The sequence below is a fragment of the Mauremys mutica genome, chromosome 16 (genome assembly GCF_020497125.1).
Source record: "Mauremys mutica isolate MM-2020 ecotype Southern chromosome 16, ASM2049712v1, whole genome shotgun sequence".
NCBI lineage: Eukaryota > Metazoa > Chordata > Testudines > Geoemydidae > Mauremys > Mauremys mutica.
Genome location: NC_059087.1, coordinates 27,103,059 through 27,119,856, shown reverse-complemented (window position 1 = coordinate 27,119,856; position 16,798 = coordinate 27,103,059). Strand labels below are relative to the sequence as shown.

The following is a 16,798-nucleotide window of genomic DNA, read 5'->3' as shown; positions in this document are numbered from 1 at the left end:
AACGTTTGCAGCTCTATAGTTAGTTACTTTTTAAGAGGCAGTGTCATGAAATGATTCAATGGGGCAGGACTTCAGGGTTCTATTTGCTCTTGATTTTGTGTGATCAGGGACAAGTCAGTTAGCTTTGCTGGGCCTCCTCCCTCCATCTACCGGCACCTCCCAACTATTTCAAAAGAGAAAAAGCAATAATAATCTCCGTTCATTCCCAGCCTGTAGAAGCAAATGCTGGATTGGTTTGGTATTCTGTTTGGGGAGGGAGGTGAGCTAGACAGCGCGGGTGTGTTGAGTAGGAAGAACACTCTGAGGGAAAGCTCAGTCAGAGAGAGTTTTTTGAATTTAGTTCTCAAAAAGGTGAGCCTGGGATCTCTTGTGGCAGGGAGTTCCAAAGTCTGCGTTCCAGCTGGTTCCTGCACTCTGAGCCTCCCCATATACATTCACAGGTATGTAGTTCTGGGCGGGCTTAGCTGTTCTGTGTGGCTGTGATGGTGGCATCACTCAGGTGGCCTGGGCCAGTCACAGGGAGGGTGCTGAGAAGCCTTGCCCTGGACTCGCTATTCAGTGGGGACATGGTACAGAGAGCAGATACTTGGGGGGGGGGGCACATGATGACCTAGCAGGGGGCTGCTGCATTTTGTCCCAGTTGGTGCTTTTTCAGGGAGTGTTGTAGACAGAGAGGCCGGATTCTCGTCTCACTTACCCCACTCTGAGCCCCGTGTAATACCACTGACTTCCATGAAGATTCACTCCTGATTGACACTGGTGTAGGGACCAGACTCTGGTCCTGTGAGTTGCAATACACATGCCTACATGTCACCAGTGTACGGCTCGCCATGGGCAGGTCTCTGACCAATGGGTTGGGATGCAGTCTATGGGTCAGTGGCAGCTGGAAGTGGGTGCTTCGGGCACTCTTTGAGCAGCTAACAGCACTGGCAAGTCCAAACAGATCGTAAGGCTGCAGAAGGATTTGGCAGTGTGAGGGCGGGTGCCCTCAATCGTGGAGAACGTTGCAGGCTGTTATTATTTGCGTTACCATAATGTCAGCCACGGACCAGCACCTCACTGTGCCAGGCGCTGTACAGGCACAGAACAGAAAGGTGATCCCTGCTCCGAGGAGGCAGCAGGTTCTTCAAAACACTTCTCCCTTCCTGCTGACCTCCCCTCTGTCTCGCCTGCATTCGGCCTTAGCCAGCTGCTCGTTATCCAGGGGCTGAATTTGGCTGAGTGAGTGGGGAGATAGGGCCGTCGATAGCCAGAAGTGTGCCATACTGCCTCCTGCTGGCACTGCTGCCCTGAGCATCTCCCCAGCTCCCCCCACGGCCTCATGCAGGTGGCGACTGGCAATGGGGGTGGGATTGGAGCCCTACGGCTGAGGGCTGTGCAGGTGGAGGACCAGTTACCCTCTTGGGCTGCGAGTCTTGAGCCGTCGATGGGCCCTTCCGCTCACCGTTATGGCTTTTGGGGGGTCAGGAGTATCCAGTGGTTGGCAGAATCAAATACAAATATTATTCAACTGGATCAACCTTCTCCACCCTGAATTCCGTACACCTTAACGTGTCCCATTGTGTCATTGTCCGGGCTTGAGCAGTAGCAACCCCTCACTCAGCCCGAAACCCCCTTGGACATAGTGAAACGCCAGGAATAGAATGAGAGTCCCGCCTTGCTCCTGGGCTCGGGGATTCCAGGCCACGGCTCCACTTCAGAGTTGTGTTAGGCTTCTGCCCTGTAACCCTCTGTTGATTGGGACGCTGACCCGCATTACAGGAGGCCTCCGCTGTATCTCGCTGTGAGCAGGGGAATGGGGTCCGCCAACAAAGCTGCTCCCCCAGCTCGTGCCTGTTGGTTATCTCCATGCGGGTGCCCTGTCGGCTGACGCTGCTTTGCTCCGGGTTTGCCGTGCTCGAGCTCTTGCGGAATTTGTCGTTCTCCAAGATTGCTCAGGTGCTTTGCTTCCCCCCCGAAGCTGCGGCGAATCAACCTGCCTCGGAAGAGCTGTATTATCCCCAAGGGGAGGGGAATGCACAGCGGGAGGCAACAGACAGCAGGGGTGAGGTGACTCGCCCAGGGGCACCTAATATCTGTGGCAGACAGAGGCAAAGAATCTGGACTTCCCAATGCCCAGCTCTGTGCTTTAACCACAAGACAATACTTCCTCCCCTACTGCGCTCCAGCACCCCCACCTACAGTAGCTCTGTCCATCTACCTCAGCCCGCAGCCCCCCTGCTGCTCTCCCTGCCCTGGGTCCCCCACTGCTGACCCACCTCAAGCTCAGACTCTGCCACAGCTCCTAGAGCAGGACGAGAGTGCAGGTCTCCAGGACTGAGATACTCATGCCCTGGGATCCCCAAGTCTTTCATACCCCGGCCCCAGTTCTCAGTGCATGACTGGATAGAGAGCAGGGCACCTGGAGAGACTGTTCCAGTGAACAGGCCTTAATTGTGCTGTAGCTTGAAGCTATCGGGGGAAGCAGGGGATCCCACGAGTGGCTGCAATGCAAGAGTAGAGCGAAACCTGGCCCGTTTCGTCAGACACAGGGCACCCGCCACCGGCTGCTGCCCCACGTGAGTATCTGGCTCTGGCTTTCAAGCCATCTCCTTCCTGCTGAGCTGTTCAGCCGGGAGAAGGTGATTACTGGGGGCTGCAGGGGCTGGAATGTGAGGAGGGGGCTGAGGAGTTAGGAGGCAAAGGAAAGAGAGGGCGGTGGGGACATTGGAGGGACAAATGGGGATGTTTCGTTTCTAGCCCCAAGGAGGAGCACACATCCTCCAGGCCAGCTCAGACAGGCTGCCCTGGGGAAGTCAGGGGTTCTCACCCAGCTGATGGAGTGTCATAATTCTGCTCATGCGCCATGCGGCAGAGTGCGAGCTGCATCGTGCTAACTGGGGGCCCCCCTACAGACTCGGGGTGTCTCCCCCTTTACTGCAGTTCTCCCCAGCTTTCTGTTTAACAGTCAACCTCCATCTCCTCTCTTCCTCCGCTTCCACTTTTCCTCCGCTCTCTCCTCTCCCTGCAGGACTGACCCCCACCCCAGCTAGCATGGCAGAGCAGTCGAATGCCAGGTGCTGCCCTCTGCCCATTGTGCCTCACAGCTGGAGGGAGGCGGAGGAGAATCTGGGGCTGCTGGATTTGCTTGTGCCAGCCTCGCTCTCCCTTGACAACTGAGCTAAGAGAAGAAAAGCTCATCAGGAAACCTGCCCTGAGCCAGGGGCTGAGTGTGTGGAGCCCCCTCCTTCTGCCGGGAGATGCAGGACCAGGCCAGCGAAACAGGAGACAAGCGATGTCATTTCCTAAGGGATCCTGCACTAAACGGCTTAGATAAATATTTGCCCCTGGCCCTGGGCTGGTCCAAAGGTTTTTCCCTCGGACTTCAGCAGGAGCCGGTTGGGAGTCAGTTCTCTGAGCTGTCACACACTTTTGACCTCTTCGTACCTAGGGATCTGCCCAAGCTCTGTGGGCGGGGAGGGGAGTTAAGGTAGCCTGTGCCTCACGGAGACAGTGGGAAGCAGCTGTGAACTTTAATGGAGATTGTTAGTGTATTATCAGGGAAATGAAGAATTTTTGAATGCGGGCAAACCAACATATTTGCCCCTAGCTTTATCGGCAGAAACGACTGACCTGTTTTAGCTGAAACTTTAAAAAAAAGAATCATCTTGTGGCAAACACCTGGTGTGGAAAATGTCATTAAAGTTTGGCGAGTTGTAAGCAACTGAAAACAGGGGCTTACAATGGAAAGTGTTGGGCAACCTTAACTGCAGGTGGTGGTGTGCGGCCTATAATAATGCGCAAGAGTCCACGAAGGACGTTAATGATTATGGGGGTGATAGGCGCTTACTTTTAGTTTTCCTTGGGGGTGCTCCGCCCCCTCCCCAAGGCCCTGCCCTCGCTCTGCCCCCCGAGGCCCTGCCCTCGTTCCACCTCTTCCTGCCACTGCTCAGCCCCCTCCCTGAGGCTCCCGCCTGCCCCCACCCGCTTGCTGCTCTCCAGCCTTCCCAAGCTCCTCCCCCAGCCACCAAACAGCTGGGGCTGGCGGATGCTGAGCACCCATTATTTTCTTCCATGGGTGCTTCAGCCCCAGAGCACTCACGGAGTCGGCACCTACGGTGGGTGATATTCCTGCCTGAGAGGTGGAGGAGCATGGCTGACTGTAGTGCTATCAACAGTGACAAATTTAAAGGCAAAACAAAGCCCCAGTAAGGGTATTGGCAACAGAGGCAACAGCAAGTCATTGCTGGCCTGAGCAGAGAGACAGAAAACACCGGTGTGAATAAGATGGAATCAGAGTAATCTGGGTTTCTTGGATTTCTATGTATTGCCATAATGTGGCTTGGTATCCGGGTATCGGATCATGGGTTCTCCCAGAGCGGGGGTCGTGCCCAGTGGGGTAATGCTGCAGGGGAGCAGTAACTCTTTGTTGCCCATGATGGTGGAAGTTAAAACTCAGATGGGTCTCTTCAGAAAGACAAGGGCATAACCCCTGTCATCTGGTCGGATCCAGTGAACGGGATTCAGGCCTCACACATGGTGGCAGTGTTTGAGTGCACAGGCATGGTCCCACCTCTGTCTACCTCATGCTTTGAGACACCTTGGGTGCTCATACCCAGAAAGAGGATAGTCTTGTGGTTTAGGTGCAGGGCTAGATGCTAGAAAATGTGGTCCCAGCTCTGCCCTACAGTTCTAGAGTCGTCTCGGGCAAGTTGTGATACCGCAAGGTGCCTCGGTTTCCCTTTTGGTTACATGGCGATAATGAGCTTTCGTGGGTGAATACCCACTTCTTCAGATGTTTGCATCCGAAGAAGTGGGTATTCACCCATGAAAGCTCATGCTGCAAAACGTCTGTTAGTCTATAAGGTGCCACAGGATTCTTTGCTGCTTCTACAGAACCAGACTAACACGGCTACCCCTCTGATACATGGCGATAATGATACTCTGGAGTCTCACTGGAGTTGTTGTGAGACTTCGCTTATTAATGGCTGCAAAGTGCTTTGAGTTCCTCCCACAGGAATTGCTAAGTGTGAGCAATAAAACCACTGGCATCAATTCCAGGGGGCTGTGGGGCTTGAACCCCTAGAAAAAACAGGGGGAAAGGCTTAGTTGTAATACAAGATACACCTCTACCTCGCTATAACGCTGTCCTCGGGAGCCAAAAAATCCTACCGCATTATAGGTGAAACCACGTTATCTCGAACTTGCTTTGATCCACTGGAGTGCGCGGTCCCACCCCCCCGGAGCGCTGCTTTACCGCGTTATATTCAAATTCGTGTTATATCAGGTCGTGTTATATCGAGGTAGAGGTGTATAATATTTGCTGGTTGAGGCCCCCTCAGCAGCACTGTCCAGCTGTCTCTTTACCTGGGGACCATCTCTGGTACTGTCTCTGGCTCAGGGTTGGGTGGCTCACAGAGACTTTTGGTAACAAAAATGATTAGGGGGCTGGAGCACAGGACTTATGAGGAGAGGCTGAGGGAACTGGGATTGTTTAGTCTGCAGAAGAGAAGAGTGAGGGGGGATTTGATAGCTGCTTTCAACTACCTGAAAGGGGGTTCCAAAGAGGATGGATCTAGGCTGTTCTCAGTGGTAGCAGATGGCAGAACAAGAAGTGATGGTCTCAAGTTGCAGTGGAGGTGGTTTAGGTTGGATATCAGGGAAAACTTTTTTTCACTAGGAGGGTGGTGACGCACTGGAATGGGTTATCTAGGGAGGTGGTGGAATCTCCTTCCTTAGAGGTTTGACTAAGCCCTGGCTGGGATGATTTAGTTGGGGTTGGTCTCACTTTGAGCAGGGAGTTGGACTAGATACCCCCTGAGGTCCCTTCCAACCCTGATACTCTATGATTCTATTTGGGGGCAGGGAGAGGGTCTCCTCAGAGCCCATGGTCACCTGGATGCCTTCCAAACTGTCCACGATGTAGTGGGGTGTAGTGGCCTCCCTGGCAAAAAATCCGGTGCCCTCTAGTAAGCAAATGTCCTGGGAGGTCTCATTTTGTCTCTAGTGTTTTTATAATTCTGCCTCGACTCCCTGGCTTTGGCCTGGTACAGGATGCATCCCTGCATTTGTGCTTGTAGCTGCTCGTAGAGCTTGGCATTTCAGTGACTCCTGTTCAGATGTAACCGTGCAGGAGCACAGGGCATGGTCACTATAATGTATTCTGGGTATGTGAACCAGCCAGGAGCTTGAATCGCAAAGGTGTGTGCCAGGATTTAAACAAGGAGGTGACATCTGGTCAAGATGAGCAGAGGGGGGCACCCAGGTAAAGGGAGGGGCTGTTTCAGGTGGGAAGCAATGCAGTATGGGATAGCAGGGGGTTGTATAGTTTATCCAAATTAGGGGTGGGTTCACAGGAACCGTAGCCCCGTACAACTCGTTCTGAAATAGCATCATGCTGCCTTTCAAAGCAGATTGATTAAAGTGGGCTAAGACTCCAGATAAATTGAAAACAACACTGTGTGTGCAGCTGCGAGGCAGTTTATGCTGAGTAAACTAAAGTTACTGTGGAACAACTTCCCCGTGTAGACAAGCCCCTACACAACACTTGATTTGTTACACATACATGAACACAGGTGCTGACACACATGTATTTGCACATATTAACCTACATATGCTCACATACACACACATACTCATCCATGCACAAATGATCGCACATATATGTATCCACACACATGCATATAGGCCCCCATGTGCTTGCAAACATAAACACATACACAGTCATGTAAATATGCATGCACACAAATTTACGCATACATATATGTACACACACAGATGATGGTATAAATATATGTATACACACATGAACAAAAGGCGCATCCATGCATATGCACACATACAATCACCAGCTTGCACTCTGCGGATGCCCACACATTCACTACCTACATATGCACATGCACGCATATGTGCGCACAAGTAACATATATGCACACACACATGCATACAACTGCTGTCACACATGTATGCACACAAATGCACAAGCATCTTTTACTTTATAAGAAGATGGACAGTTTGTGTGCATGTCTGATCAGTCTAAAAATCTTAACGTTCTGTTTGAGGTATGTGACAACCACAGGCCAAAACCATGAGTACTCTGGCTGCAAAGATAATTACCACTCCCGTCCTTTGCAGCTCAGGAAAACTGGATGCACCCAGTCTGATGCACTGGGCCTGATTAGAAAACGCAGCTCTTGTAGCGTCCAAGTACACTTGTGTGTATGGTGTAGACTGAAGCATTATTGTGCAAATAAATAACCTGCACCTAGACCCTGGCTATACTGTACATGATCCCTCCCTCCCTGCTTCAGACCTGCCCCTCCAGCTGTCAGTCAGACCCTGCTGCAGCATTGAGCTTGTGTGGCGCTTCACAAAGCAGAGCAGGGCCTGTGTCTTTGGTTGCTGAGCTGATGCTCTCAACTTGCCCATTGTTGGGAATGCCCGCAGCTGGAGGGTCTACAAGTGGACTTAGGGACCCTGTAGTTTGGCAGCATTCAGAGCTAAATTTCCAAAACTCAGTCCTTAAGCGGCACCAGCAAATTATGCATCTACTTGTGCATATTGCCAAGCAACTCTATGTTAGCTGGCATGGCTATGTGTGGCGTTTGCATGTGTGCACAAGCACTTCCCTGCATTTTGCATGTGCACACAAATGCAGTTTTGCACACCAAGTTCTCTGGCATACGCATGCCTGTGGGGGTTGCACACGTGGCTCTCTCATTGTCCTCATGAATGCACATGCACCACACCCCGGTTATGGATTTTAGTTTATTTCTGTGCAGCCAAACATTCCAGAGATATCTGATGGGAGGCACCTGCTGAGTTCCTGAACATATTGGGAAGTGCATCCCACTATCTAAATAGTCCCATGGTATGTTAATAGAACAACAGCTGGACAGCAGGAAGGATGGAGACCCAGCCGTGAAGGGGTTAAAGTTCCTAGAATTGTTGAGGAAATTCTTTGGTGCTGCATGGCTGTTGGTACATGCCTGGCAAAGCAGCAGTGGCATGAGGACTGGAAAATACTGTGATGCCCTGACAGGGAATGCCATCTATTGATCAATGGAGCAAAATAATACGGTTGCAATTGTCTGTCACTGGAGCACGATGCCAGGATGTTTGCTTACTCATATGGCAATTTTGCATCATGATGCTGTGAAGATGAATCCTAGCTTAGTGTCACAAGCTCCAAACTAAACCCAGAGTTTTATTAACTTCCTGGCAAAGCCTGGCTTGCAGGAATTAGGCCAGACTGTGGAAATCAGGAGTGGCTCTTGGATTGCATGGGGACAGTTACATGGACCACACATGGCTGCTGAGGGATTGTCAAACTGAAATCTGGTTAATTTCACAAAATGAGTTCAAAGTAGTTTCTGGTGCTACATCGGCCCCCAAAGCATCGCCTTCCTCTGTGCTAATTGTGTATGTGTAGCCATATTTTTCTGTGGTTTCCCTCTCCCTTGCTGCTGCAGGAAAGACCCACACAAACAGGAGGAGAAACTGAGGGTGATATTTTTCAAAAGCACCTAAGTGATTTAGGAGATGAAACCCCGTTTTCAAAAGTGACTTGGGCATTTGTTTTTATACTGTATTATTTGCAATTATAGGATCCTAAGTCTCCCTGAAAGTCCTGAGGGCCAGATTTTTAAAGGTATTTAGGCACCAAAAGATCCAGATCAGAGCCTAGCGGATATTCCGAAGCAGCTGGGTGCCAAACTCCCATTGATTTCAATGCTTTAAAAAAACTCACGTAGGTGCCTATCTGCATCTTTAGGCACCTGGTGATGCTGAATGGAATATGTGGAACACATTATGATATTATTAGTACCAATATTATAAAACTGCAATGAATCGTGCTAGATATGCCATGTAAGATATCTATAAAGATGTTATGATTTGCCAAGTATGATCATCTTGTTTGCATCACCTTTGTTATAGATATGTAGGGTATATCTGTATTTCCAAACTTGTGCTGTGTTTCTGGGTGACACCTGCAGACACATTGGCATCAGCACTGCCTAGCCTGTTTGATGGCCCATCAAGGGTCATCAACTATACAACTGATCCTGTGACATTACGCCCCATATTCTTCATAGAAACACTGTTATGATATGAATATGGCATTACTAAGATGTTTTACGCAAGATGGGTCAAGTGAGGTGTCATTGGAAAGGTTCTGATTTACTGGATATGATTATCCTATTTGTATACATGTATCATTTCTGTATCTGAAGTTAGGAATATGGACTATGTATCAATTACAAAAGTGCTTGCACCTGGGGAACGCCCACCGGACAGCAGACAATCAGCCTGGATGGGCCATTAGGAAGGACGATAGGATTTTGAAGATACTAATTTCCCATCTTCCTGAGAAGCTTCCTGGGATGCTGCTTTGACACTGCAGTGTCATGTGATCATGTCACCTGGTACAGGAAGCCATCTTGATCTGCTGGTATTTTTCCACTGGAAGGGGGTGAGCATCAAACTGGGAAACAAAGGATTCCCACCATATGTAACTCCTATTTAAGGCCGGAGAATGAGTTAATATTCGGTCTTCTCCACTGCCTCCCTGCCGAAGAAGAAAGACTGATGAAAACACCTGAAGAAACAAAGGAACTAAGCTGTGGGTGGCAGGGGCTGAGCCCAGGCGAGAAAGATCTTGCCTGTGAAAGGAATCCCTGGAGAGTTAAACTGCAAGGGAACTCTGCAACCTGCATAAAACAACACTGAGGGTGAGAATTTGCCTCTATTAACCAGTTAATTTAGTGTATTAAGCTTAGTTTGCATGTTTGTTTTATTTGCTCAGTGATCTGCTTTGATCTGTTGCTATCCCTTATAATCACTGGAAATTTATCCCTTATAGTTAATAAACCTGTTTTGTTTTCTAAAACCCAGTTTGTGCCATTCATAAGGGGGGGAGGGCAAAAAGCTGTGAGTATCTTCCTCCACATTGAGGGAGGGAGCAAATTTCACGCGCTGAGGCCGTACCGATCTCTATACAGCGCCAGACAATGTCATTTTGGGGTTGCGCTCCAGAGAGTGTGTGCACTTGAGTGCAGGGCAATCCCTGAGCTGAGTCTTCCTACACAGACCTGATTGCAGACTCTGTGTGATTCTACAGCTGGGCGTGTCCCTCCTGGGTGTGTGGGCAGCAGGACATGGTGAGGGAGCCCAGGCTGGTGGAGCCCCAGGATGGCAGGTGGCACAGACCCACTGAGAGAAGACCAGGCATGTAGGGGCAGGCCTATGGACAGAACTCTCAGGCTTTTCCGTGCCATGTGCTGTGAAGATCATGTTTGGGAGGACACGGGAAGTACAAGCCACATTGGCAAAGGATATAAAAAGGCAGCTGCATCATCTCCATTTTGTCTTCATTCCTGCTTCTTACCTCTGGAGGAACGTTGCTACAAACTGAAGCTCTGAACAAAGGACTGCATGACCCATCCCAGCTGGGGATGTGTTCCAGAGAGACTTTCAAGTCAGCAAACTCATCAAGACTGCTAAGACCCTGATCTATGGTCTTTGTAGTCTCTGTATGTATCTAGGTCAGGGGTCGGCAACCTACGGCACGTGTGCCACCTTTGGCACGCAAGCCAATTTTGCCTGGCACGCAGCTGTCGGATGGGGTCCCGGCCACCGGCCCCGCTCAGTACATGCGGCCGGCTGAGTGAAGCGGGGCCGGCGGCCGGGACCCCAGACTGGCGGCAGGCACGCCCCCTGGCTCCCCCCTCACCGCGCTCCCGGGAGAGTGAGCTGCCGGGGCACGGGGCCCTGAGCCTGCTGCGGGGGGGGGGGGGGGGGCACGGCAGTGGCAGCTCACACTCCCGGGAGCTGCAGCGCCTCAGCGCGGCGAGGGAGGAGCCGGGAGGCGCATGGGGCCTGCTGTCCACATGCATCCACTGCAGGAGCATGTGGACAGGCGCAGAACCCGGGCAGGCGTGTCCCCCAGCTCTCCCCTCACCGCGCTCGGGTTCTGCGGCTCCCGGAAGTGTGAGCTGCCGCCGCTGCTGTCCCTCCCACAGCTCCCCCCCCTCCGGCTGCTTCAGTACACAGGCATGGGCCTGGTAAGGAGAGTCCCGGGGGGCAGTCAGGGAGCAGGAGGAGGGTTGGATGGGTCGGGGTTCTGGGGGTCCTGTCAGGGGGCGGGGAATGGTTGGATGGGGCGTGGGAGTCCCGGGGGTCTGTCTGGGGGCGAGGGTGTTCAGAAGGGTTGGGGCAGTCAGGGGACAGGTAGGGGGTGGGGGTCTGGGGAGCAGTTAGGGGCAGGGGTCCCAGGAGGGGGCAGTCAGGGGACAAGGAGGAGGGGGGGGTTGGGGGTTCTGACCGGGGCAGTCGGGGTGGGAAATGGGAGGGAGTGGATGGGGGCAGGGCTAGGGCAGGGCTCTCCCCTCTTTTTTAATTGTTGAAATATGGTAACCCTAGGCAAGGGGGGAGCCAGAGGGTGCATGGGGGCTGGTGCCCACATACATCCACTGCAGCCTGCAGGAGCCCCCGGGGGGGGCGCCGGGCCGCAGCCTGAGCAGGAGGGGCGGGGGGGCACACCTGCTCCCCGCTAGCGGTGCCACCGCCACCATTGCAGGGCTGCTGCCCCCCTGCACCACACCGGCTCCTCCATGGCTGGGGCTCGCTGCTGCCGCAAGCGGGACGCTCTGGCTCTCTGGTGCCTCCGGAAGGTGGCTCCTCCCTGCCGAGCTGCTGCAACAGCCCAAGCCCGGCAAAGCCAGTGAGTGGACTCAGGGCGGGGGCCACCTGGGTGGGGTTGGGAGGGCTCGCGGGGGGGGGGGGGGCTGTGCACCCTCCAGGGGAATTCAGGGGGCGGGGAGGGGGGAACCTGGTCTGGGGAGCAGCCCCTGGGCACGGCTGGCCCCTGGGGTCTATAAAGGCTTGTTGGGGATTTGCCCTCAATGAACCGATGTGTGGGGGGTGGGGGGTGAGGGTGCAAGGTGGAAGTTTCGCCTAGGTGGCAAAATATCCTTGCACCGGCCCTGCCCCAGGGGGTGCGCGCACCCCAGGTTAAGAACCACGGCACTAAACTGAGAAGATCTGCATTTTAATTTAATTTTAAATGAAGCTTCTTAAACATTTTTTAAAACTTGTTTACGTTACATACAACCATAGTTTAGACTTATAGAGAGAGACCTTCTAAAAACGTTAACATGTGTTGCCGGCACGTGAAACCTTAAATCAGAGTGAATAAATGAAGACTTGGCACAGCACTTCTGAGAGGTTGCCGAGCCCTGATCTAGGTGCTTTATCGTTTAACAGCTCTTTTCTTGTTCTTTCTTTTTTAGACCCTAAAGGATTGGCTGGCAGCGTGGTATTTTGGGTAAGATCCAACCTAATCTTGACACCCTTTGGGGTTCAGAAGAGCACTTTGTATTCAAATAACTTCTCACCGTGCAGGACCTAGCTGCTGACTGGGACCCAGAGAACTGGAATGCCATAAAGGGGGCTGCGTGATTTCTTTTTCTTTTCTTCTTTTCTTTCTTTCTTTCTTTTTTTTTTCCTTCTTCTTGATAACCAGCATGGGGGGATCAGAAACAGCTTGTGGCAGGTTGGTAAGTTTAGCTTCCGTGTTAACCGCCAGTTTTGGGAGAATCTGCTCCCCTTTTCGCAGCCTGCCCTGCCCTTGGCATTTTCAGTGAGGGCTGCCCCAGGCACACCGGGTTACACACCTAATAACTTGGAAAATGTGGTCCCTGCTCAGGGCCGGCTCTAGGCACCAGCGCTCCAAGCATGTGCTTGGGGCGGCACGTTCCAAGGGGCGGCACTCCGGCTTCTTCTTTTTTTTTTGGCTTGGGGCGCAAAAAGCCGGGAGCCGGCCCTGAATGGAGGTGAGCTGCGGCGGTGGGAGGTGCGGGGGGGGGGCGCAGGAAGTAACCCCAGGGAGGGGGGCAGAGGAACTCCCCCCCAGCTCACCTCTGCTCCACTGCCCCCTGCTCCCCCGAGCGCGCTGCCGCTCCGCTTCTCCCCCCTGGGAGGGAGGCGTAGGAGGAGAAATGCAGCGCGCCTGGGGGAGGAGGCGGGGCTGGGGATTTGGGGAAGGGGTTGCAATGGGGCGGGGAAGGGTTGGAGTTGGGGTAGGGCCAGGGGGGTGCGGGAAAATTTTTTTGCTTGGGGCGGCAAAAAACCTGTCCCTAATCACTTGTGGAAATGGGGCTTTGGCAGCTTAGTCACTCAGGTGCCTTGGGAAATGTTCCTCTGACTAAACAGTGAAACTGACAGCATGCAAAACACCAAGTAAATAGACTGGAGACTAGAGCGTAATCCGTTCTTCTCTAATCTCGTCCGGTTCTGTTTTATTCGGTGATGTTTGCAACGAGAGCCCATGAAACATTGTCTGGACAGAAGCGGGCTCGTCCAGATGACGGGGTCTCTTTAATGTAACTCTCATTAACTCTGTTTCCCCGCCTCCATTTCTTAAACTTTGCTCCGCTGTTTGCAGTTTGGAATCACCGGCTCCTCCCCATCTGTATGCGTGGGGAAGGGCCTCGCCTTTCGGGCCTGGGGCGAGGAGGCAAGAGATCCCAGGCAGAATCAAGGTAAATATTCCAAATACGAAGCAGATGGCAGGCCTGTCGCTGTGCAACCCAACTGACAGGCAAAGCTGCTAAGGCCATAGCTGGGGAGAGTTGAGATCAGGGAGCCAATCCTGTCTTGCATGCAGGGGGAGTGTCTAACTCGAAAGGGATTTGCTAAGGACACAGCCTTGTTCTTTTAGGGAGATCATATTTTCAGTTTAGGCTGGGATTATCTGTTTATACCCGTTAACCCTTGGATGAGTCTGACGCACTTCCCTAGGTGCATGTAGGTCGTGCATATGTGCCGGGCTCACACTCCGCGTCAGTAAATAATAAAGGAGTGAGTGAACTCTGTCCTCTTTCTTCAGCCCTCGGGCGGGTCAAGCCTTTGATGACTGGTCAAAGGTTCTGCTTTCAAGAATTCCCCGGTTCTGAAGGCCGCGCTGACCGCAGCCGCCCTCGATCCCTGGGTGACGTTGGCTGAAGCTGTGTGGCTAGCAATCAGGGGCGGCTCTAGGTATTTTGCCGCCCCAAGCACGGCAGGCAGGCTGCCTTCGGCGACTTGCCTGCGGGAGGTCCCCGGTCCCGCAGATTCGGCGGCACGCCTGCGGGAGGTCTGCCAAAGCCGCAGGACCAGCGGACCCTCCGCAGGCATGCCACCAAAGGCAACCTGCCTGCCGCCCTCGCGGCGACGGGCAGAGCACCCCCCGTGGCTTGCTGCCCCAAGCACGCGCTTGGCGTGCTGGGGCCTGGAGCCGCCCCTGCTAGCAATGGCCATCTTCTAGCTTTCACATGAGTGTGCTCTCTGAAGCAAACTGCCTGGGGACTATGAAGAGCAGTTCCTGAATGGATCAGGAGAAAGGATCCAGCGTGGATTCAGACAGGCCCAGATCCTCACAGAGATTTAGGCATCTACTTACCTTCGAGGATTGGGGCCCAAGGATCTTCAGGAAATGGCAGGGACAGAGAGGTGGGGAGTTGGTGCCCTGTTCTGAAGCAGTGCTGTCACCCTCAGCAGCGTGTTTGATAACTCCGGTGATGGGCTAGATAGACAGATTTCTGATTCTCAAGGTGCATCGGAGGGGCTTGCTTGGGGTCTGACTCTAATGTCCGCAGTGCCCTCTTGGCAGCATAAGGGGGCAAGGAATGAAACACCCCCTTGTGCAGAGGTTCTCCTGGGTTGATGTGGAACTAGCATGAGAGCTCTGCAATGACCCTACTTCCAGCTCCTGCCATAGAGGGCATGTTAGGGACAGAAAGGGAGCATGGCTGATGTGCACTGTACTACTCTCTGCTCCTGCAGGGGGCAAATCCTAAATCAGAGCAGCTCTGAGGCTGCTCTAACTTACACCAGGGACTGGACAGGGTCCTGCAGAGCCCCCAGAAACATGGCTGGTTAAAGGATTCACAAAGATGGTTAAAATCTCGTCCCTCCCCCCATTCCTGCCCGCAGAGTAGGCACAGACTAACTGACCCTCAAGCCCCCAGTGTCTAACAGAGAGGCAGCTGGCTAGCTATGAACCAGGGGGGTGATAGGGAACGTGCCAGAAGAAATTGCAGCAATTGCAGCAGCACCCATGGCTGACAGGGTGCGTCTATCACTTGTCTCCGAGGTTTGACACTTTGTTCCATCCCCAGCTGCTGCTGGATTCCCAGCTTGCGGCTGCTGATATGCGCGTTTCCTGTTACCTGCACTTAGCTCAGAGGTTCAGTCCTTTCCTTCGGCCGTGGGAGCTCACCGCGCTTAGTCATCCCTAGGTTTGTTCCTTCCTGTCTCCATCATTGCCAAGGGTTCTTTGCGAGGCTGCACATCAGGACCACTGGGAAATTGCTCCTAGCACAGAACACAGGAGCTGTGGTTAGCAGGGCCTAGCGCAGGGAGCCCACGACACCCACCCTCTGAGATCTGCTGAGTGATTTCTGGGGCAAGCCTAAAGTACTGGGTCTGATCCTTAAGGCCCTAAATGCCCCAGCTGTTGGAGAGATCTCCCTGGCCGGTAGTGAGGCAGTTCGTATCGGTGGAAGTGAGACTGGCACCCGGGCGCGCTCTGTGCAGGATGCTCGGATCTGGAAAGAACGCAGGCCTGATCCTCTGGTGGCGTAAATCAGCGAAGCACAATGGAAGTAAATGGATCTCTGCTGATTTATAATAGCCAAATGTCTGGTCCCACATGAGTAAAGAAAGCCAAGAAACAACTTATTGACTATTGATGTCAGTGCAGTTATCCAGAGTAACTGCAATAAATAATCGTTAAATGTTCTTTTTTTCCCCCAAAAGAGAAGAATTTTATTTTACATTTTATATTGTAATAAGAAGACTAGTGTCCAGGTGTCACCACTGTCCTCTACTGCATGATATCAAAATTGCGTGACTGTGTGTGTCATATGTCCTATACTGCTTTCGCTAAAGGAGAGTCTCCTTGAATTTTAGCGTAAGTGGGAAGAGGTTCTGCTCCTGGAACAAGAATATCTGGGTTCTGTACTAGGCAAATGGCAGACAATTTCTCAAGCAGTTTGTTCATGACATGTTCCACAATGTATTGATTTCATCAGTTTTTGTGGTGCTGTCAATTTTTAAAAAAAAAAAAAGGGGGGGGGGATTTCAACTTGGCAATGAACTGCAAAAATGTTCCAATTTCAGCCATTCAGACGTCCTTGCAAATAGCTTGCAAGGCATATCCTTCCCTTGGAGCCAGATCCTGCAGCTCTAACCCTCTCATAGGCCTTGACTTTTATTTTTCCCTGGGGGTGCTCCGAGACCCTGCCCTCACTGCACCCCTTCCTCCAAGGCCCTGCCCCCGCTCCGCCCCCTTCCCTCAGGCCCCTGCCGCTGCTCACTGTCTCCACCCTCCCACAAGCACCTCCTGGCAGCCACCAAACAGCTGATTGGCGGCCCTGCCGAACAGCTGTGGCTGGTGGGTGCTGAGCACCCACTGTTTTTTTTTTCCTGTGGGTGCTTGAGCCCCGGAGCACCCATGGAGTTGGCACCTATGGACCCTCTGAAGAATGGAACGACACCTCTGTGCAAGGACAAAGCCCTTGTATTTTGGTACTAGTCATTTTGCACCTACCTACTTGGTTTCCTGGGCAGAGAAAGCAGATTTTGGCCTCTTAGGTTTTCCCTGCACCCTTATGCATGCGTGGCATGAAAGGCTGGATTCCTTCACTTACGCCAGTGCAAATCCAGGGTAGTTCCAGGGCCGTCCTTACTCATACGCAAACTACATAGCTGCATAGGGCACTGGGAAATTTGGGGCACCAATTGGCAATTGCGTGCTGCTCCAGCGGCCAGCCCGATC

At 52.6% G+C, this 16,798-nt stretch overlaps 1 protein-coding gene across 6 annotated transcripts in view; it reads left to right on the top strand.

The window, feature by feature from the left end:
* The window catches only part of SDSL (serine dehydratase like), a 33,127-nt gene that overhangs the window by 1,490 nt on the left and 14,839 nt on the right, over window positions 1-16,798 (top strand). Inside the window, exons 1-4 of one of the 6 annotated variants that reach the window (XM_044989826.1) lie at window positions 1,834-1,938; window positions 2,445-2,558; window positions 12,270-12,304; window positions 13,424-13,520. In XM_044989826.1, the coding sequence (XP_044845761.1) occupies window positions 1,849-1,938; window positions 2,445-2,558; window positions 12,270-12,304; window positions 13,424-13,520 (336 nt within the window). In that variant the 5' untranslated portion in view covers window positions 1,834-1,848. Of the gene's footprint in view, window positions 1-140; window positions 441-1,833; window positions 1,939-2,444; window positions 2,559-9,702; window positions 9,711-10,478; window positions 10,512-12,269; window positions 12,305-13,423; window positions 13,521-16,476; window positions 16,549-16,798 lie in introns of those variants that run through there. The other 5 variants (XM_044989828.1, XM_044989831.1, XM_044989827.1 and 2 more) reach the window with 5 other exon arrangements.